Source organism: Orcinus orca, chromosome 5 (genome assembly GCF_937001465.1).
Source record: "Orcinus orca chromosome 5, mOrcOrc1.1, whole genome shotgun sequence".
Classification (NCBI taxonomy): Eukaryota; Metazoa; Chordata; class Mammalia; order Artiodactyla; family Delphinidae; genus Orcinus; species Orcinus orca.
The window spans coordinates 149,065,047-149,089,075 of record NC_064563.1 but is presented as its reverse complement, the minus strand read 5'-3'; the positions used below and the strand labels follow the sequence as shown (position 1 = coordinate 149,089,075).

The following is a 24,029-nucleotide window of genomic DNA, read 5'->3' as shown; positions in this document are numbered from 1 at the left end:
GCCAGGCCAACCTGCAGGTTTGGGGGCAAAGCGCTGCTCTTGCTGTTGTTTTACCTACCAGGTTTGGGGTGTTAGTTATGCAGCACGAGAGGACAGCGACACCCCCTGGAAATCCATGTTCAGCTCTTCAAAGTGTGAACATATACACACATACACATACGCGACATACAGCAATACTGGTCAGCACTGCTTCTGGCTTTTTGCTTCTTGTGACTGGATAAAATTTCTTTAGAGTCCGTAACAGAGAACACAGAATCGTACGTGTTACAGACTATAACCAGGCATGCTGCTAAGTGACATATATGCATATGGACATCCTTACAGTTTTACTCCAAAATACAGTGCTTTTATTGAGATCGATTCATTTATTCAACGAAGATACAAAGCCCAGTGGGAAATCACTGGATAAGAGTAGGTATATTTTTAACAGGTATCAAGAGAGAACTTCTCAGAAAGGTCACAGCAATTCGCACTCCCGCAATGTGCTATTTCCCCACGTCTTTGTCAGCGATGGATGTTATAAGGTTTAGAATTTTGCCAATCTGACAGGAGAAAAATGGTTCACTAATTTGCATTCCCGTGTCTGCTAGGGAGGTTGAACATACTTTACTGTTTATTGCCCATCCGTATGTCCTCTTCTCTGAATTTCTGTTAATTCTATCCAGCTAAGGAGCCCCCCCAAGTGACCTGCAGGAAGCCTCAGCTCAGCTGGAGGTACCACCCTGGGCTGTGCTCGCCCCCCAGGCCATGGCCGGCTGGTCGCAATCACTCTGCAGTTTTCATTTCTAGGGAGACAATCATAACCTGTTTTTCTTCCAGGTCTCCTATCTTGTAACCCCCACTCGAAGGTTGTTCAAATGTTCTCTGGAGTTTTGTAGTATTTTATAATTACAAACATATTTAGAGCTTTAATCCTTCTAAAGCTTACGTTCGCTAATGGTGGAGAGGAAGAGGGTCCCACTGTTGCCTCCAAAGGGATGGCGCCGGTTACTAAATAAATCTTCCCTCCTTTGAATTGTCCCGAATCGTTTCTAGATGCCCCTCTCTTACACTGTTGGGCCTTCCACACCGTCCACCAACGCCCTGCGGTTGGGACTAGAAAGTGCAAGCGAGCGGGCTGAACACCATGAAGCCCAGGCCTTTCTCACTGGCTCCTTCCCAAAAATGTACTGGCTACTTGAAGAACTTTTCTCCTTCAAGTGGGTTATTACTTCCAATGCCAGGTTTCAGGAAAAAAAAATCAGCCACTGGTATTCAGAATGGACTACATTTTGTTCACACATTAATTTGGAAACTACTACTTTTATAATATTAAATTTTTCCATTTAGGATATTGGTATATTTCTTCATATTTTAGGGTCTTGGTTATTTCTTTCAAACGGACTGCATGATCCTAACATAGGTCCTGTGGCTTTCTTGCTAAATGTATTAAAAACATTTGATAGTTTATTGCCATTACGAACGTGAGTTGTTTTATAAAGAGCAATATTGCCAGAGAAAAGTTATTGATTCTTGCATATCTGTCTCCTATCAAACCAAAGCTCTTACTAATTCTAATAGCTAAGTAAGGAGTCACCTAGGTTTTCAAGGTATAAAATAACAGCACCTGTGCAAGGATGGCATGCTGCGCTCTCTAACACTCGCCTGCCTTGTCTGTCTGTGGCGCTGCACAGGCACTGGCCACCCCGACGGAGGGCCTGGAAGTGGCATGGCGGGCATGGCTGCCGCTGAGGAAAGGAAGTACGATGTCACATGAACGCCTCGTTGGACAGCTGCTGTTGATGCCTGGCAAATGGGCTTCAAGATGTTTTCTTTAATAGTTTCCTCCAATTGTACTCAATTTTACTTGTTTTTCCTTTATTTTGATGGATGAATGTCAGTACATAAAGCACCTCCTCAGTATTCTTCTTGTTACTGATTTATTGTAAAATATATCGTACCGATACAGGCAGAATAAAGCATGTATTCAGTTCAAAAATTATTATACAGAAAAAAACTCAATGTAACAACTGCAGCAGTTAAGAAATAAACACTCATGTGCCTTAGAGCTCCTTGTGGCCCCCTCCAGTCTCACTCCACACACACGTAAATGCCACACTCACTTCAGGGAAGACCACTTCCCACCTCTTCTTTCTTTACCAGCTACAAAAAGGTTTGAGAAATGGCAGTTCGGTGGTTTTTTTAGTTTTACAGGCTATATTCCCGTGTAATCGTTTTATCACTCCCCGTTACGTTTATGAGATTCATCCTTGCTGACACACGTATGCATCCTGCTGATGGATGTTTGAGCACCTGGCAGTTGAGGGAAAACAATGAACATTCTTGTGCACAGAACAAGAACAGGGTGCAGGCATCCAGAGTTTCTCCAGGGCATGCGTGTCCCTGAAGGAGAGCTGCCGGCTGCCTCTGCACCTCTTCAACTCTGCCAGGTCCCACGAGCTGTGCACACCCATCTGAATCCTCTCCAACAGCCCAAGGTTTAATGTGCATCTCTCTGACTGCTACCAAGCTTAGGTAAGTATCTTTTCGTTTGCTTGCCGGCTATTAGGGTTTCCTCCATTTTCCTACTGGGCTTTTTAAAAAATCATGTTGGGGGACCTTCTGGCTCTTTAAAGTTGAAATTAATTAAAATTAAATTAAAAATTTAGTCTCTCAGTCACACCACCACACTTCAACTGCTCAGGGGCCACACGTGGCAACTGGTCAGTGTACCAGACAGTGGAGCTACAGACCATTCCCACTATCGCAAAGGGCTCTGCTGACGCTGCTGCCTTGCAGGCTCGGAAAACTAGTCCTTTTCCTGTTATTTGTGGTGGGGTTATCTCCTCCCACGCTGTGGCTTGTCTTTAGTCTCTTCATGGGGACTTGTGATAGAATAAAATTCTCAACTTTAACACACCCCGATTTACCAATTTTTTCTTTACAGTTGCTGCTTATTGGTACCTTTAGGGACTTGAGAAATCCCTCCTATTTAGAGATGGTGACAGTTTTCCTGTGTGATCTTCCAAAGGTGCTATAATTTTTGCCTTTCTCATTTAGGCCCTTAATATCTGGTTTCCGTGTCCTAAGGAACTGTGCCAGCACCGGGAGCGGCAACACCACCTCCACCATAAGCCTGGTCTCCACAGCGGTGCATGTCTGTCTGGGCCCATGATCTGCTCTGCATTCTAGCCGTCTTCCCTTGTGCCAAACCAGGCTGTCTTAATGACGATGGCTTGATATTAACTCTTCGTACCCTAATCAGCAAATCCTCCCACCTCATTCTTCTTTCTTATCATATTTTGAATCCCTTGGCCCTTTAAACTTGTATATACATTTTTTTTAATAAACCTTTCTCTTTTTTTGGCTGTGCCGCATACGGCACATGGGGTCTTAGTTCCCTGACCAGGGATCGAACCCGCGCCCCCTGGAGTGGAAGGGCAGAGTCTTAACCACCGGCCTGCCAGGGAAGTCCCAAACTTGTACATAAATTTTAAAATTAGCTCGTTAAATTCCACCCCCAACAACTCTGTTGAAACACTGAATGTGCACGCTACAGATCAATCTAAGGTGGGAAGAACTGACATCTTTACAATATTTGTTCCAAACCTAAGTAAGAAAATGTTCCTTACTAAAACCATAAAAATAATCATGGTCTATGATCATAAAAATAAAAGAAATCCTATTTGGGAATGAAATCTACACCAAACCAGAGATATAAATTATACTCTATGCCTTTGGATTTTATAATCTTATAGTAGACATGCTATTTGCCCAGACTTTCTCAATAAAATATGAAACTACCAATGTCAAGCTCTAAAATCAAATTTTAAATCGGTTTTACGAGACGCGTGCTGACCTTACCTTGAGCGAGTGGTACATAACGTGCAAGCAGCTTTCCCCTTTTCTTTTCATATCCTTTTTGAGTGATGTCACCTAAAACAACAATGGAAAAATAGAATTACATTTCTTCTGAAGTTCCCAAAATTTTTTAATTAAAAATTCATTCATAATGGAAAAACTGGAAACACTTAGGTCCTTCAACTGGTGATTGGATAAAGAAAGCATGATGCATCCACACAGTGGAATGCTAATCAGCAGTAAAAAGGAACAAGCTATCGACAGACAACAATCTGGGTGGATCTTACACGCATATTGCTGAGTGACAGAAGCCAGACTCAGAAGGCTACATGCTGAATCATTCCTGTCACAGGACATTCTGGACAAGAGTCAAAACTGCAGAGACTCCGAGGCCACGCCCCAGACCGACAGAATCTGCATCTGCATTTTACCAAGATCCCCAGGTGACTTGTGCAGGTTCAAGCTGCGGAAGTACTGGTGTAAGGGACCCACAGGAAACCAACCCTCGCAGGCCACGGGGTGTCCCTGGGCCAGCACTCGGGGAATAGGACCTAAAGAAGAACAGCCTATAAATGAATTAACCTACCCAGAAACAGGGCAGGAAATGTGTCTGCAGGGAAACACTTCTCAGTCTAAGCACAGCAGCTGGTTTCCTGGATAACTTGGAGTGCTCAGGGCAGATCCAGCATGTCTGGGAGACTTTATTTCGACCAGAAGCATGTATCACAGTGTCCACGAGTACCTTGCACTTTGGGTGAGTGGTCTTCAACAGAAATCTTCCAGTGCTCTGCAAGCCCTCCTGGCACCCACTCCGCGCCCCTCCTGCCCCTGCCCCCCGCCCACCCACCCCAAACAAACAGGCAAAGTGGTGAGGCCACTGCACAGAGCCTCCGCTTTGAGGACTGCGCACCCAGTCGGGCGCCCACAGAGCCACTCCCGGTTGCCACCGACACCCTTTGACTCGGCCTTGGTCTGCACCTGACCCCCCACCAACCCCACACAAAACTATTCTACTGCCTTGTGGGCCTTTTAATTTGAATACGTTCTGCAAAACATATCCTGCCTTGTGTCTGTGTATCTTTACTCTACCTGAATGACATCATATAATAAATCTCACTCTGTTGTCAATTCTTCACTAAGCACTTCGTCTTTATCATCACCCAATCTGTGATGTAATGAGCACACCTAATCCACTGCTGACTACAGTGGCCCGTGGGCTGCGCTGTCCTTGTCTTACACTCACTGGACACTCACAGACCCTGACTGGATCCAGGATATGATTGTATGATTTTGCTTACTGAGTTTCAACTTGTGAACAAATTTAAAGCACATGTGTTTTTTTTAAACAATATCTACTAAAAAATTTGTTTCCTCCAGAACATATGAAAATATGTAATTAAGACAAATTTAAATGAAAACAATATTGCAACACTAAACTAAAACAGATAAATCCTCATTTAAAGCAGAGCATTGGATTTTGCAGGGTTTTTTTTTCAATTTTTTTAAAACTAATTTTTATTGGAGGACAGTTATTTACAATGTTGTGTTAGTTTCTGCTGTACAGCAAAGAGAATCAGTTACACATATACGTATATCCACTCTTTTTTAGATTCTATTTCCATATAGGTCGTTACAGAGTATTGAATAAGGTTCCCTGTGGTATACTGTAGTTTCTTATTAGTTATCTACTTCACATATGGTAGTGTGTATATGTCAATTCCAATCTCAGACTATTTTAAAATTAAGTACTCATTTTCTAGAAACTGTCTCTTCTCATGTTCCCGTTTCAAATGAACGCTTACATGGTGAAGGTACCAAGAGCATTCAGAAAGGAAACGTGCTAACTCCCAGTTTGGTGCTCATGATATCCTGAAAGCTGTCCAAACCAACTGAATATAACCCGCTACACATTTTCACGTGTAACCAGTTAGCATATTTTCAAATATCCAATGTAGACACCAACCTGACACACCTCTGAATGCAAAGCTTCCAGCCACAGACAGCAAAATGGAATCCAAAACAGACTCCAGGGCAAAACTAATGAACTAATAAAGGGACTCACATCCAAGATTTCTGACCCCAGGTTCGGTAAACGCTAGAGAGAGACCAACAGCAGAGCAAGCTCCTCAGTCTGCTGCACAGAACCGGGATGACCCTGACCACCAGCCAGAGGGAATCCCAGACACAGTGGAGGTCTCCCCTGCGTGGGCACACCGGCCCCAGGGCGATTTTGGAAACACACCAGGCCATCTGCAGAAGGTGCCTCTCTGGTGGCCTGTGGGCAGCTGCTCTCACGAATGCTCCAGGCAGGGGCACGATGTGTGGCTCGGGTTGACCTCCACGGCCACAAACCAAATCCACTTTGGATTATAAAGGCAAAACCCAGAATGCTATCATCATGTCTCTGCCTCAGCAACACAATTTCTAAAGACCTATTCTCGAAGGCACTCAGTAGCTCCTTAAGGTCACGGGAACGAGGACAGGCGGTGCACATTACATGTAACAGCAAAGTATGTGAGAAAACCTAACTGTCCATGAAAACAAGTAGAAGAAGTGAATGTGATGCCATACATCACTACTACAGGATACTGTGAGTCCTAAAAAATACTCTGGTACTTGAGGGGGCGGGGAAGGGGTGGGTATCACTTACACGGGATCCATGATATCCTACTGAGTAAAAACAGCAAGCTGAAAAACAATGTACATATGAAATGATGTAATTCTGATAAAAATTAAAAAATAAAACTATATTCACATGCATGTAGGTATATATATTTCTGTATGTGCACAAAATGTCTGGAGGGGTACCCAACAAATTATTAGCGGTGGTTACCCCTAGGAAGTGATTTATTTATTTGGCTTGGGGTGGGTGTTAGATTTCGCTTTTTACTTCATGCACTTTTGAACTCGTTAAATCTTTTAACACAATAATCATATAATCTTTTATAATTAAGAATATATGGAATATGGTTTGATAATGTACTATGGCTATATAAGATGTTATTGTGGGAAACTGAATGAATTCTATGTACTATTTTTGCAATTTCTTATGAGATTAAAATTATTCCAAAATTAAAAGTTAAAATATACGTGAGAGAGACTATGTAAAATTGGTGTTATTTCTTTTTTAAATGTTTGATAAATTTTGTCAGTGAAACCATCTGGGCTTGTAGATTTATTTTCCAGGTTTTTTTTTTCCTTCTCTCTTTTGCTTTATTTTACTTTTTGTAGAGCAGTTTAAGGGTCACAAGCAAAATTGAGGGCAAGGCACAGAGAGTTCCCATCCATCCCCTGCCCGCCACATGCACAGCCTCCCCCAATATCAACATCTGCCACCAGAGTGGTGCATTTGTCACAGACGATGAGCTACGCTGACATGTCATCATCACCCAAAGCCCATATGGTTCACTCTTGCTGTCATACATTCCGTGGGCTTGGACCACCGTATAATGACATGTATCTATCATTACGCTACCATACAGAGTATTTCACTGCCCTAAAAATCCTCTGTGCTCTGCCTATTCATCCCTCTCCCCACCCCCTGAACACCTGAACCCCTGGCAACCACTGACCTTTTTTACTGTCTCCATAGTTTTCCAGAATAGTTGGAATCAGTAGCCTTTTCAGATTGATTTCTTTCACTGAGTAACGTGCATTTGAGATTGTTCTGTGCCTTTTCTTGGCTTGATAACTCATTTCTTTTTAGTGCTAAATAATGTTCCATTGTCTCAATGTAAGAGTTTATTTATCCATTCAACTACTGAAGGACATCCATCTTGGTTGCTTCCAAGTTTGGGCAATTATGAATAAAGCCCCTATAAACAGCCACGTGCAGGTTGCTTTTAAACATCCCTTGGTGAGATAAAGCGACACTATGGTATGATTCACACTGGATGCTCATGACCAGAACGCAGAACACTCTTGCAGCTGAAAGGAGAACTTAAATATCATCCCCTCCAGGGTTTCCCAACTTTTCAGCTGCACAGCTTCCACTCGAGCGAACTCTTTTGAGGAATGTGAGTGAGAAACTGTGCTGCTGAGGCAGCGGCGGGCCTGCCCTCTGGGCACCCCTTCCTCCCAATGCAGTAGCGTGGCGGACTCCGGAAACCCCTGAGAAAGGCACCCTCTCCTCCCCAGTGCAGAGGCTTCCCCGCCTCAGCCCTGCCTCCCCGCTCCCGCCCCGACCTTGCTCACTGTGCCGACCGACCTTTCTGACTTTCCAGAATCTAGACTGCTGTCAATTTCCTTTCAATTTTTAAAACTGCTACCATTTCCGTGACATCTGGGGAAGGAGAGTCATCTTCACCTGATGACTGGTCATGCATATTGACCTAGAAAATCCTCCACCCCAAGTAAATGCTCCCTGGCTAGAGACCCTCTCCAGCCTCTGTGCACAGAGGCCCAACCCCTGCTCTGCTCCTGCTGTGGTGTCTTCCTTCTTCAGTCTCCTCTGTGGTCTCCTCGCTCTGCCTTTCCCTCTGGGGCTTGAGTCCCTCGAGGGTTTATCCTAGGCCTCTTTGCATTTTTCAGTTCTCCAGACGGGGCAATTGTTGTACCAATGACTTCCAAATTTCTACTTCCAGACTAGCCCTTTCTAAAAGTGCCTGTCCTACACACCCAAATGTTCCCTGGACACCATCTCTCAGATCTCCCAGAGGTGCCTCACGCTCAACAGGTATGAAGCAGATGTGTTCTTCCCGTGTCCCACATCTTCAGTGAAGAGACCCATCATCTCCCCAGCATTCATTTCAGAAACTCGGGAGTCATCCTAGAGCCCCCCGATGAGGGGTCATCCTCCGACGTGCCCCTCTTCACACCAAGGCTGCTGCTTCTATTTCAGAGCACTCTCCCCAGCCCACTGGCTCAGCCTCCAGCCAGGTCAGCACGGTCTCCTGCCCTGGAGCACGGCAACATGCTCTTTAACATTTCTTATCCCAATGTCACACTCATCCAAACCACTCTCTACATGCCACCAGAAAAATCATTCTAAATCTGAGAGAGAGAGGAGTAAAGAGAGACAGACAGAGATCACACAGGAATATTTCAATTGCTGCTTAATACCTTAAAACCCCGCCGGCTCCATCATTTATTAAGGAAGACCTGCTTAAAATAAAGCACCCAAGGGTAACCACTCCCTTAGCCCTTTTTCAAAAACAGAAAATTGGCCATCTCTCTTTTCAAGATTTTATGGGTTCTTGAACGCACACTCATTTTAATCTTCTCCCACTGTTGAGAGCTGGGGTAGAAGACTGCATAAGGTATACGTTGATGGTATTCCTCTTTTTTAATACAATGCCTTTAGCAGACCACACACTTTGCTGTGCTGTCCAACACAACAGCCACTAGCCATATGTAGCTATTTAAATTTTCATTAATTAAAAGTAAATTAAATGACTATTTAGTCCCCCAGGCCCACCAGCCACATTTCAAGTGTTTAATGCCACAAGTAGCCAGTGGCTACCACACCGGACAGCACAAAACATTTCCACCACCACAGAAGGTTCTACTGTGCCTGTCACCTCACATCCACAACACCCACCTGGCTGCAGGCAGCATGTGAGTTTGTTCCAACACTGGTCTAGACTCCAGAGTCCGGTCCGAATTCCTCTCTGGCATGCATAAATCCTCCCGTGAGGAGCCCCGTCCTTCCAGCCTGCTCTCCCACCACTGGCCGGGGGGACACTGTCTGGACCCCCAGCTCACTCAGCTCTGGCTCACCCTCCTCTGTCCAGCACATCCTTCCGTGCTCTTCTGCTCCACCCTCCTCACACGTGCCTTCAAAACAAAGCTGGAGGAAACTCTATTTCCTGCTTGCCCAGCTCTGACGGTCACTCCCCTTTTAGCGCCGACTGGGCCCGCACACTTCACCGCACTGCCAGTTCACGTGTCTGTCAGCCCCGCTAGGTCATGAGCCTTTCTACTCAGTCTGCTGAAGGTTGCTGAAGGACAGGATGACACGCCAAGGGTCTTAGTCTGCTCGGGCCGCTATACCAAAATGCCACAGGCTGGGTGGTCTAAACAACGGTTCTGGAGGCTGGACGTCTGAGATCCACGTGTCGCAACAGGGCTGGTCCCTCCCGCGGCCTCTCTCTTCGTGTGCAGACAACCGCCCACCTGGGTCATCACGTAGTCTTTCCTGTGTGTGTGCGTGTCTCTCTCTCTCTCTGAGGACACGGCTCCTAGGGGATTGGGGACCCACCCTTAGCACCTCATTTAACCTTAATCACCTCCTTAAAGGAATATAGTCACACTGGGGGTTAGGGCTTCGACATATGAATTTGGGGGGCACAGTTCAGTCCATAGCACCAAGACTATCTGACGATGAGATGAGAATCTCTATTTCTATAACATTTCTATGACCTTCATTTCAAAACGATCCTAGTTTTAGTGTTTCCTAGCTGTTTCCTGAAAACAGCTTAGCCTCCTTCATCTTTAGAGGTAACCTAAGGACACAAACCCGTGAGTTATGGAGGAACTTACTAGGACATGCTCTTTTGAGTTGCCTGTTCTCAACAAGCATAAGCATAGCTTTTGACGTTTCAGATACTCAGTTTAAAGGTTCTTTACCAAAGACCCTGTAGAAAATTTGTGAAGTCTGAAAGGGAATAAAAGTTCCTTCTCTGTTTCCAAAATGGTAGTCTTTTTTTTTTTTTTTTTAACATCTTTATTGGGGTATAATTACTTTACAATGGTGTGTTAGTTTCTGCTTTATAACAAAGTGAATCAGTTATACATATACATATGTTCCCATATCTCCTCCCTCTTGCGTCTCCCTCCCTCCCACCCTCCCTATCCCACCCCTCCAGGCTGTCACAAAGCACCGAGCCAATATCCCTGTGCCATGCGGCTGCTTCCCACTAGCTATCTACCTTACTACGTTTGTTAGTGTGTATATGTCCATGACTCTCTCTCGCCCCGTCACAGCTCACCCTTCCCCCTCCCCATAACCTCAAGTCCGTTCTCTAGGAGGTCTGCGTCTTTATTCCTGCCTTACCCCTAGGTTCTTCATGACATTTTTTTTTCTTAAATTCCATATATATGTGTTAGCATACTGTATTTGTCTTTTTCTTTCTGACTTACTTCACTGTGTATGACAGACTCTAGGTCTATCCACCTCATTACAAATAGCTCAATTTCGTTTCTTTTTATGGCTGAGTAATATTCCATTGTATATATGTGCCACATCTTCTTTATCCATTCATCCGATGATGGGCACTTAGGTTGTTTCCATCTCCGGGCTATTGTAAATAGAGCTGCGATGAACATTTTGGTACATGACTCTTTTTGAATTTCGGTTTTCTCAGGGTATATGCCCAGTAGTGGGATTGCTGGGTCATATGGTAGTTCTATTTGTAGTTTTTTAAGGAACCTCCATACTGTTCTCCATAGTGGCTGAACCAATTCACATTCCCACCAGCAGTGCAAGAGGGTTCCCTTTTCTCCACACCCTCTCCAGCATTTATTGTTTCTAGATTTTTTGATGATGGCCATCCTGACTGGTGTGAGATGATATCTCATTGTAGTTTTGATTTGCATTTCTCTAATGATTAATGATGTTGAGCATTCTTTCATGTGTTTGTTGGCAGTCTGTATATCTTCCTTGGAGAAATGTCTATTTAGGTCTTCTGCCCATTTTTGGATTGGGTTGTTTGCTTTTTTGTTGTTGAGCTGCATGAGCTGCTTGTAAATTTTGGAGATTAATCCTTTGTCGGTTGCTTCATTTGCAAATATTTTCTCCCATTCTGAGGGTTGTCTTTTGGTCTTGTTTATGGTTTCCTTTGCTGTGCAAAAGCTTTGAAGTTTCATTAGGTCCCATTTGTTTATTTTTGTTTTTATTTCCATTACTCTAGGGGGTGGGTCAGAAAGAATCTTGCTGTGATTTATGTCATAGAGTGTTCTGCCTATGTTTTCCTCTAATAGTTTGATAGTTTCTGGCCTTATATTTAGGTCTTTAATCCATTTTGAGCTTATTTTTGTGTATGGTGTTAGGGAGTGTTCTAATTTCATTCTTTTACATGTACCTGTCCAGTTTTCCCAGCACCACTTATTGAAGAGGCTGTCCTTTTTCCACTGTACATTCCTGCCACCTTTATCAAAGATAAGGTGTCCATATGTGCATGGGTTTATCTCTGGGCTTTCTATCCTGTTCCATTGATCTATCTTTCTGTTTTTGTGCCAGTACCATACCGTCTTGATAACTGTAGCTTTGTAGTATAGTCTGAAGTCAGGGAGCCTGATTCCTCCAGTTCCTTTTTTTGTTCTCAAGATTGCTTTGGCTATTCGGGGTCTTTTGTGTTTCCATACAAATTGCGAAATTTTTTGTTCTAGTTCTGTGAAAAATGCCAGTGGTAGTTTGATAGGGATTGCATTGAATCTATAGATTGCTTTGGGTAGTAGAGTCATTTTCACAATGTTGATTCTTCCAATCCAAGAACATGGTATATGTCTCCATCTATTTGTATCATCTTTAATTTCTTTCATCAGTGTCTTATAGCTTTCTGCATACAGGTCTTTTGTCTCCTTAGGTAGGTTTATTCCTAGATATTTTATTCTTTTTGTTGCAATGGTAAATGGAAGTGTTTTCTTGATTTCACTTTCAGATTTTTCATCATTAGTGTATAGGAATGCCAGAGATTTCTGTGCATTAATTTTGTATCCTGCTACTTTACCAAATTCATTGATTAGCTCTAGCAGTTTTCTGGTAGCATCTTTAGGATTCTCTATGTATAGGATCATGTCATCTGCAAACAGTGACAGCTTTACTTCTTCTTTTCCGATTTGGATTCCTTTTATTTCCTTCTCTTCTCTGATTGCTGTGGCTAAAACTTCCAAAACTATGTTGAATAAGAGTGGTGAGAGTGGGCACCCTTGTCTTGTTCCTGATCTTAGTGGAAATGCTTTCAGTTTTTCACCATTGAGGATGATGTTTGCTGTGGGTTTGTCGTATATGGCCTTTATTATGTTGAGGAAAGTTCCCTCTATGCCTACTTTCTGCAGGGTTTTTATCATAAATGGGTGTTGAATTTTGTCAAAAGCTTTCTCTGCATCTATTGAGATGATCATATGGTTTTTCTCCTTCAATTTGTTAATATGGTTTATCACATTGATAGATTTGCGTATATTGAAGAATCCTTGCATTCCTGGAATAAACCCCACTTGATCATGGTGTATGATCCTTTTAATGTGCTGTTGGATTCTGTTTGCTAGTATTTTGTTGAGGATTTTTGCATCTATGTTCATCAGTGATATTGGTCTGTAGTTTTCTTTCTTTGTGACATCCTTGCCTGGTTTTGGTATCAAGGTGATGGTGGCCTCGTAGAATGAGTTTGGGAGTGTTCCTCCCTCTGCTATATTTTGGAAGAGTTTGAGAAGGATAGGTGTTAGCTCTTCTCTAAATGTTTGATAGAATTCGCCTGTGAAGCCATCTGGTCCTGGGCTTTTCTTTGTTGGAAGATTTTTAATCACAGTTTCAATTTCAGTGCTTGTGATTGGTCTGTTCATATTTTCTATTTCTTCCTGATTCAGTCTTGGCAGGTTGTGCATTTCTAAGAATTTGTCCATTTCTTCCAGATTGTCCATTTTATTGGCATAGAGTTGCTTGTAGTAATCTCTCATGATCTCTTTTATTTCTGCAGTGTCAGTTGTTACCTCTCCTTTTTCATTTCTAATTCTATTGATTTGAGTCTTCTCCCTTTTTTTCTTGATCAGTCTGGCTAGTGGTTTATCTATTTTGTTTATCTTCTCAAAGAACCAGCTTTTAGTTTTATTGATCTTTGCTATTGTTTCCTTCATTTCTTTTTCATTTATTTCTGATCTGATTTTTATGATTTCTTTCCTTCTGCTAGCTTTGGGGTTTTTTTGTTCTTCTTTCTCTAATTGCTTGAGGTGCAAGGTTAGGTTGTTTATTCGAGATGTTTCCTGCTTCTTAAGGTGGGCTTGTATTGCTATAAACTTCCCCCTTAGAACTGCTTTTGCTGCATCCCACAGGTTTTGGGTCGTTGTGTCTCCATTGTCATTTGTTTCTAGGTATTTTTTGATTTCCTCTTTGATTTCTTCAGTGATCACTTCATTATTAAGTAGTGTATTGTTTAGCCTCCATGTGTTTGTATTTTTTACAGATCTTTTCCTGTAATTGATATCTAGTCTCATGGCGTTGTGGTCAGAAAAGATACTTGATACAATTTCAATTTTCTTAAATTTGCCAAGGCTTGATTTGTGACCCAAGATATGATCTATCCTGGAGAATGTTCCATGAGCACTTGAGAAAAATGTGTATTCTGTTGTTTTTGGATGGAGTGTCCTATAAATATCAATTAAGTCCATCTTGTTTAATGTATCATTTAAAGCTTGTGTTTCCTTATTGATTTTCATTTTGGATGATCTGTCCTTGGGTGAAAGTGGGGTGTTTAAGTCCCCTACTATGAATGTGTTACTGTCGATTTCCCCTTTTATGGCCAAAATGGTAGTCTTAAATCACGAATAGTCAGTGTAGACTGAAGGAACAGGATTTCTATTCTTTCCTTACGGCTGAATGACACAAAGCCAAGTCTGAATGGAAACCCCTGCGTGATCACTGTACCCCGGCGATTACTTGAAGTGCTGCCCCAAGAATGCAGGAACTCTCAAAACACAGGCCATTCATCTCCTGTGTGAAAAGTGGGAAGGGAGCCCTTGGGGGGCATCACTCCAAAAGATTCTTCATCAACAGATGACAGAGGTAACAATGTTTAGGGTTTCCTTCCCTGACCACAGAGGTTTTTCTTTGCCAAATAGTACCTAACTTCCTAGTCATTTTAATGCAGAAGCACAACACCAGAAATGTTGGATAACTTACGGGTATACAGACTGATCCACAAGGGTTATGCTGGTCTCACTCAGAAGCAGCTCACTGCAAACAAAATGCTCCAGGAAGAGTCTGTCTTAAGGACGTGCCAGCAGTACGTTTCCCACTCCCACCACCCTGCTTCCTTCCCCCACTTTCCTCAGCCGTGTCATAGCAGAGTGACCAAATGCTTTGTAGGCATTCATTTTATATTAAATGGTGTATATCATGTCAGTTAAAAGATGAAAGAGAGATGTGTCTTCAAAATTACAAGTCTCTGGGTCTTTCCAACTAAGACGATGGAGCACTCACCCTGGAGCCCGACGATGACACCTGCGGGGACGCCCCATGGGGGTGCGGGCCGCATGGGCAGGCAGGGACTCCACCCCTGGGCCCCGCTCCGCAAGGACTCTTCACCCCAGCAGAGCAGTGCCCCCGCCCTGGTCTCTTTTCGGACTCTAAGTCCTGAATATATATTGATCTCACTTTGCGAGGCTGAAGGTCAAAGGAGGGCAGGGAACTGAATGACCACGGAGGCTGCCACGAGTGCACGACTCAGACCCACACGCCTGGGCTGAGGCCCGCGCCAGGCGGCTGTCCCCAGAAGGGCACTGTGCCCCGACACACCCGCTCCTTCCTGCCCGCCAGTCGAGGAAAGGGCCTGGCCAGACTGGCCAGTGCCGAGCAGGACGGCAGTCGCTCTCCCCCAGGTGCTGCGACTGCCGAGGGGGAGACAGGACCCTCACGTCTCCATCCCGCGTCCTGGCCCGTGTGTCACACGGGAAGCATTTACTGCACAGGGTAGCAGGCGCGCCCCTCCAAGTCATCCCAACACAGCGGAACGATGGAGCAGACTGGCTGGGGTCCCCACCTCGCTCACCACGCCACTCTCTGCCTTCAGCTTCATCCTAGGCAACCAGTTCACTGCCAGGACAGAGACCCGGCATGAGGCACCTGCCAGACCACGGCCCTCCTCCACGGAGCCCCACCCCCCGGATAAACACTGATACTGCGGAGGCACAAGGGGCCCTGGGGAATCTCCTCCAGCCGCTGCTCGTCCCCCTCTGCTACACACACACACACACACACACACACACACACACACACACACACACACACGGGACAGTCCTCACCAGCCCTGGGGCCTCCCCACCTGCAGAGCCCTCCCCGCAAACAAACCTCCCAGCAATGCAGTTTCTCCCTGGATTCAAAGGCCCTCCTCGGGGAGGCCTCCCTTGCCCACCCTGGGGAGAACTGCAGCCCCCCCGCCCCAAGTCTACAAGCGTTTCCTCCCCGTCCCTCTTCCCTCCCGGTTTCTCTCAACGCACTTATCGAAATCTAATGTTGCGTATGTTTTTATTCATCTGGCCGTCTGCGCCCGCCACTGAGGACGCACGTCTGTGAGGGTAGAAATTTCTGTCCTGTAACACCTCCACGCGGCCACCTCGCACACGAGTCACGGCCCTTGTGTTCGCGCGAGCTCTTCTGCGAATGAAGGAGCAGCCATGCTTTCCCTCAGCCCGGCCCTCCCCGGCCCCTCCCATCTCACGGGGCACACGCAGCAAATCATGGCGCTCAGTCCTGACTCCTGGCCACCCTCCAGCAACAGCGACAGCGATGCCCTCAGTCCTGCTCCGGACCCGCCTCCGATCCAGCCGCGTTTCAGCCCTGTAGCCGCTGCCCTGCATCCGAGCACGTGCTGCCGCAGCGCCTGCCCTGCAGCTGGCCTCGGGCTCACTCTCCCTCCTCCCAGCAGCCAGGGAGTCTTTAAGGGCACCAGTGGTCAGAGCAGCAAGAGCTCCAGCGGCTCCTCAGCGCACTTGGCGCAGAAGCCCAGGGCCCAGCACACCCGCCCGGCCGGCCCGGGCTGCCTTCCTGGCCCGTCTCCCAGGGCCTGCCCCTCGCGCCGTGACTCGGCAGGCTCCCTCCTCTGCGGCCCCGGCCCAGCCAGCCCGCCAGCCGCGACTGCTCCCTCCCCGGCCACAGGGACGGCTCCTCCTGACCCAGTCTAAGGCTACCTCCCCAAGGGCCCAACCTCCCTTTGCCAGGTGTTAACAGAAGGCAAATGGACAGAGCAAATGGCGCCTTTCTTTACGACAGAGCCTGGAAGTGTAACAGGTCAATGGACATGGCCGATACTTCGGCAGCTCTGGTGCCTGGGACACCGAGGAGAGCAAGGTGGGCTCGGCCCCTGCTCTGGTGAAGCGTCACGATGGCCAGCTAAGCCAGAGCTGGCCGCGGCCAAGAGAGTCCTGAGAAGAGCAAATAGGTCAGTTCTGTGCACGATGACCACCAACTACGTGCCGGGTACAACCTCGAAGGGCAGACCATCGACGAGGGAGACACACACGTAAACCAGAACACCAAATAAACCAGCCCTCCCAACACGGGTCTAAACCCATGACCCTGTAGGCAGTTCAGGTCCTCCAAGAAGCACACATCATGACAGGATCAGACGTGAAGAGATTTAGGTGGGAAAATGGGGAGGGCCCCAGAGGAGGCTGGCGAGCTGTCGGGTGTGACTGCAGAAGGAAGAAGAAAGGCAGGCGGGTGGGGCAGGAAAAGTCCTAGACTCCAGGCAGCCCTAGGAAAGTTTCAGGCCACGTGGGGTCCTTGAGCCAAGGTCCCTATTGGGAGTCACAGCTTCCCAGGCATGCAGCAGCTGCTGTACTCCTGCAGCAGGAGTCGTGACCTCAGTTGTGGTCAGTGTGGACCCAGACCCCAGCAGGGAGGGCCCAGGGGGATCACGGCCACTGCGGCGCCGGATTAGACTGGGGTCTTGGAGCTCCACGCGGCGGGGCCGGACTCCCAGCGCACTCATCTCAGCCGCTTTTCCTCCTAGGAGTTCAGAGCAACAAAGACCACATCCTGGTTCAATGGCTCCCCGAGGCACAGGTCAGTCCTCCCAGGGCTTCACTGAATCTGAAAAACTATTATCAAAAAGCTAAGTATTCAAGCCAATTACGGAGGATTCTTGATTTAAAACTGAGAATAAGCACCATGCGTGGGTCACTCTTCTATTAATTCAGCAAGCGCTCAGTAAAACGCCTAAAATGTGCTAGGCGCTGAGGACACGATGATGGGCAGATCAAACTTCCTCTGGAATTGCTCCCTATGAAGTGGCAAAGAAAAGCCAAAGAAACAATAAACACAGAATTGGATAAATCCTGTAAGAATGACACAGTAAGTGCTACAGGGACAAAAAGAGCAGGCACCTAACTTTGAGCGGGCTGTTCTCAGAGGAAGGCAGAGCTTCAAAGAGAAAGTGAAGTTTAAACTTAAGTCTTAAAACGAAGGAAGGAATTCAACACGTACAGAGAGTTGGCAATGAACAGCATGTGCAAAGTTTTATGATATTAATGGAAATCCTAGTATTGATATTCTTTTAAAAATTTATAAATCAATATTCTTTAAAAAGACAACTGCACTAGGATGATTTGCTATAGAAAGAAAAACATTCTAAAGGGAATACACCTGAATCATGATGATGGATTTTGCGTAAAGTGGGATGGATGTACAAGCAGCTAGTCAGTAAGTACAATTTTTAAAGATTTTCAAACATATGTTTTATAAATTGAAACATCTGATTTCCCTTAAAAATATAAACAGAAATCACATTATACCAGGCAACAGCTAAAAAAATGTTACACAAAGTAAAAGAAAAATACCTCTCATTGGTTCTCCCTATTCCAGTTCATCCTCCGCAGAAATTGCAAACTGTGCCAAACGGGAGGTTAAAGGCACTGACTCTCCAAGTGGGGAGATTGTTAGTAAAGCATCTGGAATGGCGAACCCGAGTACCAGGGGACGAAAAATGAGATGCGTTTTAGATGTTGACATCTAGGTATCTCCTTAAAAGCCCTGTTAGTGTTACGTGGTCTGGTGGTTCTCAAAGGTGTTGCCCTCAAGAACCCTTCACACGCTTAAAAATTATTGAGGACCCCAAAGAGCTGTTGTTTCTTTGTGAGTTATCAATGTTTACCATATTAGCAATTAAAACTATGTAATTTTTAACATTTAATTAATTTAAAAAATTTTATAATAAACCTACCATGTTAACATAAGTAATATTTTAAATTAAAAAAATAATAGATTTCCAAAGCATTTAGTGAGTACAGGTATTGTTTTACTTTTACATGCGTCCTTAATATCTGGCTTCTTAGAAGACAAGTGGATTCTCATATCTGCTTCAGCATTCAGCTGGCTGCAGGATATGTGGGTTGAAGTCTATGAAGCAAATCCTGTCCATGAAGTCTATGAAGCAAAGCCTCACACACACATGGGTTAGAAAAGGGAGGAGTATTTCAGTAGCCTTTTCAGATCACTGTGGACATTCTGCTTTATACCACACCAAAACTAGGCAAGTCGTAGTTTCTTAAATGACAGCTGCAATGTAGAATCTAAAACCTTGTCAATGAACTTTTCGTACTGCAACTTTTCATTGCAATCTATTGGTATATATTTGAATGGATCTTTTACCCATGCACAAATCTGTAACATGATACGCTGTTCATTTGGAAAATGCTGGTTCACAGAATTACGCAGCTCTTCCTAACGTTGACACATTTCACTAAATAATATCAATAACTCACATTCATTAATATTGCCACTGATCCCATCAAAATAAGTCTTTAAGTACTGAGAGGCTGTCAAGCTCTTGGTAGCAGACAGAAGCTTTAAATTTTTATATTTTTGCTTGAAAGCACAAATATTATCATTGGTTACAATTTCTGACAATCGTTCTTCATTTCTCAGAAAACATCCACCACATACCCAACTCTGAATAACTGTAGCTTGTCTGTCACTCACTTTTTCAAGTAAAAATCACGCTCCACAACAAACGTGGCCCATTTGTTCTGCAGCTCAAACTGCACAACAGAGCCGTTCACAGGCTCTGGACCTCTCAGTGTGGCAGACGTGCTTTACATGCACCTCCCATTCCTCACGAGGAGACTAGAACAAGTACTCAGGGTTGAGATTTAAGAAAGTTAACTGTTACTGCTTCAGCAAGAAAGGATATGTCTAAGTCAAAGTAGCACTGTTTCTACTGCAAGTGGGGAGGTGGTGAAGAATGCACTGATCAGTGTGATTTGGGGCCCTTGCCTCACAGTTTCTGCCAAGGCACCAGTAGTTTTATCCATCAGTGCTCCTGCACCATCAGTACAAACATGGAAAACAGAAATGACGTCTTAGTATTATTATAAAAAGACAGTTTTCCCTCATAGGCCCCCAGCAACGGTCTTAGGGAGCCCGGGAGGTGTGTGAACCACGGTATGGGAACCACGGGCAGATTATTTCTAGAAGAAAACACAAGAAATGGATACCACGGGCCACATCTGGGAAGATGCCAGAGGTAGGAGGGATGCTCACTCCAGCCTACATTTCCTTTAAATTGTTTCATTTCTCTGCAATGTGTATCTATGTTCCTATTTTAATACAACATTGTGCAAAGCCTTATGATCAATGGAGAAACAACGCTAAACCTGACCACTACAGCCAAAACATTACCTAGCACCCAGCAGGTACGCAATAATTACTGAATGAATGAATATATATAAATAACAAACGCAAAAAACAAAAGGTGGCAAGAACTCCAAAAGAGGGGGCAGGGTGATGAGAATTATGAGAAAGGAGCCTCATCAGAGAGGATCAGGAAAGGGTCACATAAGACACTTGGGCTGGGCTTTGACAGATGAATGGAATTTGGACATGAGAACTTTAGTATACCACAGAATATTTAGGAAGCACAACAAATGTTTATCGATGTGAAGGCAATGTCGGGCTGTCATTTTGAAAACTAGAGAATTATCAATATATCACAAATTTTAGAAATTAAAGACATTTAATGAGGAAAAACGCTTTTTGTGAAAAGAAGTCCCTTCCTCTACATCCACAAATGGAGCTTTTCCCCTTTCTGGTCGACTCCATCCAGGCTGGAGCCCCTGCACTATCAAACTGCATGAAAACAAGAAACAGACTACAGTTAAAGCTACAGAATAGACCTATTAACCAGAATGAAAAAACAGGAGTGGGATAAATGTAACCTATTGTGTAGGAATTTCCTCTCTAAACCTCTGCAGGCAACTAAAACAAAGAACAAACTTCACACCATCACCCTCGGTTTTTTGTGGGGTTTTTTTTTCAGGTTTACAAAAAATTTATTTGAAACAACAGAGATTTCCCACACATCCCCTACTGTTTACATCTTGTATTACTGTGGTACATACGTTCTAACTGATGAATAAAATTGATACGTTATTATAACCAAAGTCCGCAGCTAACATTAGGGCGCACTCTTCGTGTTGTACAATCTCTGGGCTTTGACAAACGTGGAATGACTTGTATCTACCATTACTGTATTGTACAGAACAGTCGCGCTGCCCTAGAGATCCCCTGTGCTCCGCCTGTTCACCCCGTCATCCTCGTTTAAAGCAGTTCAGCAGCAACAGCCCCAAGACACTGTTCGGCACCAAAATTAGTTGTGAGGCAAATTGAAGGTAATTTCAGACAGTAATAGGCAAAGTGTAAGTGTTTGGGAATTAATTCTTTCAAAAAAATCAAGATTATACCTCTAATAACCTCATTTTCATGCACAAACATTCTGATCCGCTTTGAGGAGCCACATACGTGAATTCTTCTGAGTAGGTTCACGGGGTGGGGGGGCTTCTAAGAAGAGTGAGGCTCTGTGTACCTCCACCCGTCACCCTCATCAACTTCATCTGAAGAAGACCCCTGAGTCAGGACGGGCAAAGCAGCCAGGAAAGCTAGGGCGCAAGAGCACCGCTGTGCCTGTTTCCCTCTGGAATGAGAAAGTCCACAGACCTGCTCTATGGGGAGAAATGAGTGCCTCCAAAGACAAGAACCATCCCTGAGGGTGAACCCCAATTTCAACAGTCAGTGAGAATCCAGTGAGGATGCTGGAGAACAAGGCCACGTGCGAGTTATGAATAAAGGCAGGGGTGTATTTTCTCCTAGTCAAGGCCGGGTACGGGCTGAGGGGACATCGTGAAGGCTTCTCCAGGTTACCCCGGTATCTGACAATGACCCCCGTCTCCATGTGGGCAGCGTTTTGTCTGTGTTAAGCTCCCTCCTCCCTCCAACCTGCCTCGTACGATGTCATCTCGAAGTTTTAAGCAACTCCTCATTCAGACAAATGTGAGTGCCATGAAGGCACCCTATTCCGACTTGACTTTATTCTAACTTAGAAGTTTCTCTCAAACGGTGGGGGGAGGGGAGCGGGGGGAGAGACATAGCACGTAGGGCAAAGGGAGACCCACTTTCTACTTCTACTTGATGAAAATATAAAAATGATAATGACAATGACACGAACTTTGGTTGCTTTAGGAGTGTGCTTCATTAATAACACCTTCCTTTAATTACGTAAATAAAACCTCACCGGTGTGGGCGTGGGACAGAGGCCGGGGCTCCTGCCTCCTTGGCTGCACCGCACTCTGCTGTCCCTTCCCCTCAACACTGTCTTCTCCTTCCTCAGCTTAAGCTACGCTTCCAGGCTCCTATCCACCTATGCGTAATTTTGTACCCTTCACCCAACTGTACATCCTCTACATGTGTCTAAAATGACAGCAGCATAAAAGGATTCAATAGAGAAGCATTTCTTTTGTTGAAGTACTTGTCTTTATGTGTGTTCTGTCACACAAATCATGAAGCTCTCAATCTTATCTGTCAACTCCTAGAAAGACCTTCAACATCCAACCACAAAACAACAAGGAATTGAGGAAATAACTAATACACTGGGGAAGAAATTAAGAACAATCTGCAAAAACATATTTGAAATTGTGTAAAATCTAAACGGCATCTATATGATTTTTCCCTCGATGAAGAACTATGACAAACTCAGGACAGTAGTTACTGTCAGAACCATTCCTAATCTGAGTTTTTCAGATTTTCCAGGAGCACCTAATCACCAAGAATTCTCAAATCCACCCTTTTCCAATTGCACTTCCATTAAAAAAAAAAAAAGCCACATGTCACAGAACGTTTAAAACTTTGGATGTTGAATTCAAAGCGGTTGCATGTAAATGCTGTATTATCTGTAAAACAAAGATAACGATGGCACCTACCTCCCGAAGGCTGGTCAGCAGTCACTACAGTCCGGGGCATATTTATTAGACAGTGGTAACAAGTCACTACCCCAACCGGAGCGAAACTTGAACTGGGTTCAGACTATGGAGTAAATGGCTGCTGACAGTTGAAAACGCATTTAAGTGTCAAGAACAGTTAAGCCTTTAGTTGCTTCTCTTCAACGGCTACGAGGCCTCCCTGATCCCGGACAAGAACTAACTCTGTGCACCGACAGCCACGCGGAGTTCAGGACACGAGCCTTGGGGTAACAGACGAAGGGGTAACACCACCCACGCCTCTGAGGCCTAATCACTCAGTCTATTTTAAACAAACAACCACTTATTGAATATGCTTTTTAAATTTTTAAAAGTTCCCTAAAAGGGGCTAACAACCTCGTTCGAAGTGTTCAGTGCTTTGCACCTGCTAAGGCATTAGGCTCATACGGGCGCCGAGAGGCAGGTGCTGCGACCACCCCGTCTCAGAGGAGGAAACCGAGGCACGCGGGGCTGCAGCCGCCGCGACTGCCAGGGCGCTGACCCGCAGCCCTCGGCTGGGACAGCCCGCTCGGACAGCCCGCTTGGACAGAACGGTCATCCCCGTCCAGGTTCCCGCGCCTTAGGCCAAACCACCCAAAGCGCGGCCACCCGCCGGGAGCCGGAAGCCTGACGGGGGTCGGGGTTCGGGCGTGAGGGCCGGGCGGTGGTCCCGGGCCCGCGGAGGGTCGGGCGAGGGTCTGGGAGGAGGGCCGGGCGGGGGTCCCAGGCGCCGGGCCGCTCACCTTCCGACAGCTCCAGCTCCAGCTCGGCCAGGCTCTCCCGCACCTCGGCGGGTAACGGCACCGCCTCCAGCGGGCACCCGCGCTCGGCCATGGCCCCGCCGAAGGACAGCCGGTCGGCCGGCTCGACCCGGGCGGGGTCGGGGTCTGGGTCGGGCCGCGCCGAGCCGAGGTGGCGGCACTGGCGGCGGCTACGTCGCTCCCCTCTGCCCGGCGACCCGCATCGGCCCGCGGGGATCGCAGGCGGCGGGCAGGGGCGCGGCCCCGGCGGCTCCACAGAGGCGCGGGCACGAGCGCGGACGGCTCCTCTGGCGCCGCCACCGCCCCGCGCGCCCCCGACCGCCCGGCCGACCCTGTACGGAGCGCGCGTGCGCGGCGGGAAGGGCAAGACGGGTAACGCGGCGAGTCGCCTGCCAGTTGGGAGGCCGGGCCCGCCCAGCAACACCAGAGGCTCGCTCCCATTGGCCGCGAGGACGCGGCGAGGCCGCTCCGGGCTCCCATTGGGAGAGC

The 24,029-nt window shown here is 46.0% G+C and overlaps 1 protein-coding gene across 24 annotated transcripts in view; it reads right to left on the bottom strand.

The window, feature by feature from the left end:
* DIP2A (disco interacting protein 2 homolog A) overlaps positions 1 to 23,890 on the bottom strand; it is a 95,368-nt gene extending 71,478 nt beyond the window's left edge. For 8 of the 24 annotated variants that reach the window (XM_033418532.2, XM_033418544.2, XM_049710260.1 and 5 more), the window contains exons 1-2: positions 23,523 to 23,884; positions 3,844 to 3,915 (exon numbers count right to left, since the gene is read on the bottom strand). In XM_033418532.2, the coding sequence (XP_033274423.2) occupies positions 3,844 to 3,915; positions 23,523 to 23,613 (163 nt within the window). In that variant the 5' untranslated portion in view covers positions 23,614 to 23,884. Of the gene's footprint in view, positions 1 to 58; positions 3,413 to 3,843; positions 3,916 to 23,522 lie in introns of those variants that run through there. The other 16 variants (XR_004480546.2, XR_004480545.2, XR_004480544.2 and 13 more) reach the window with 9 other exon arrangements.
* Positions 23,891 to 24,029: the final 139 nt, after the last annotated feature.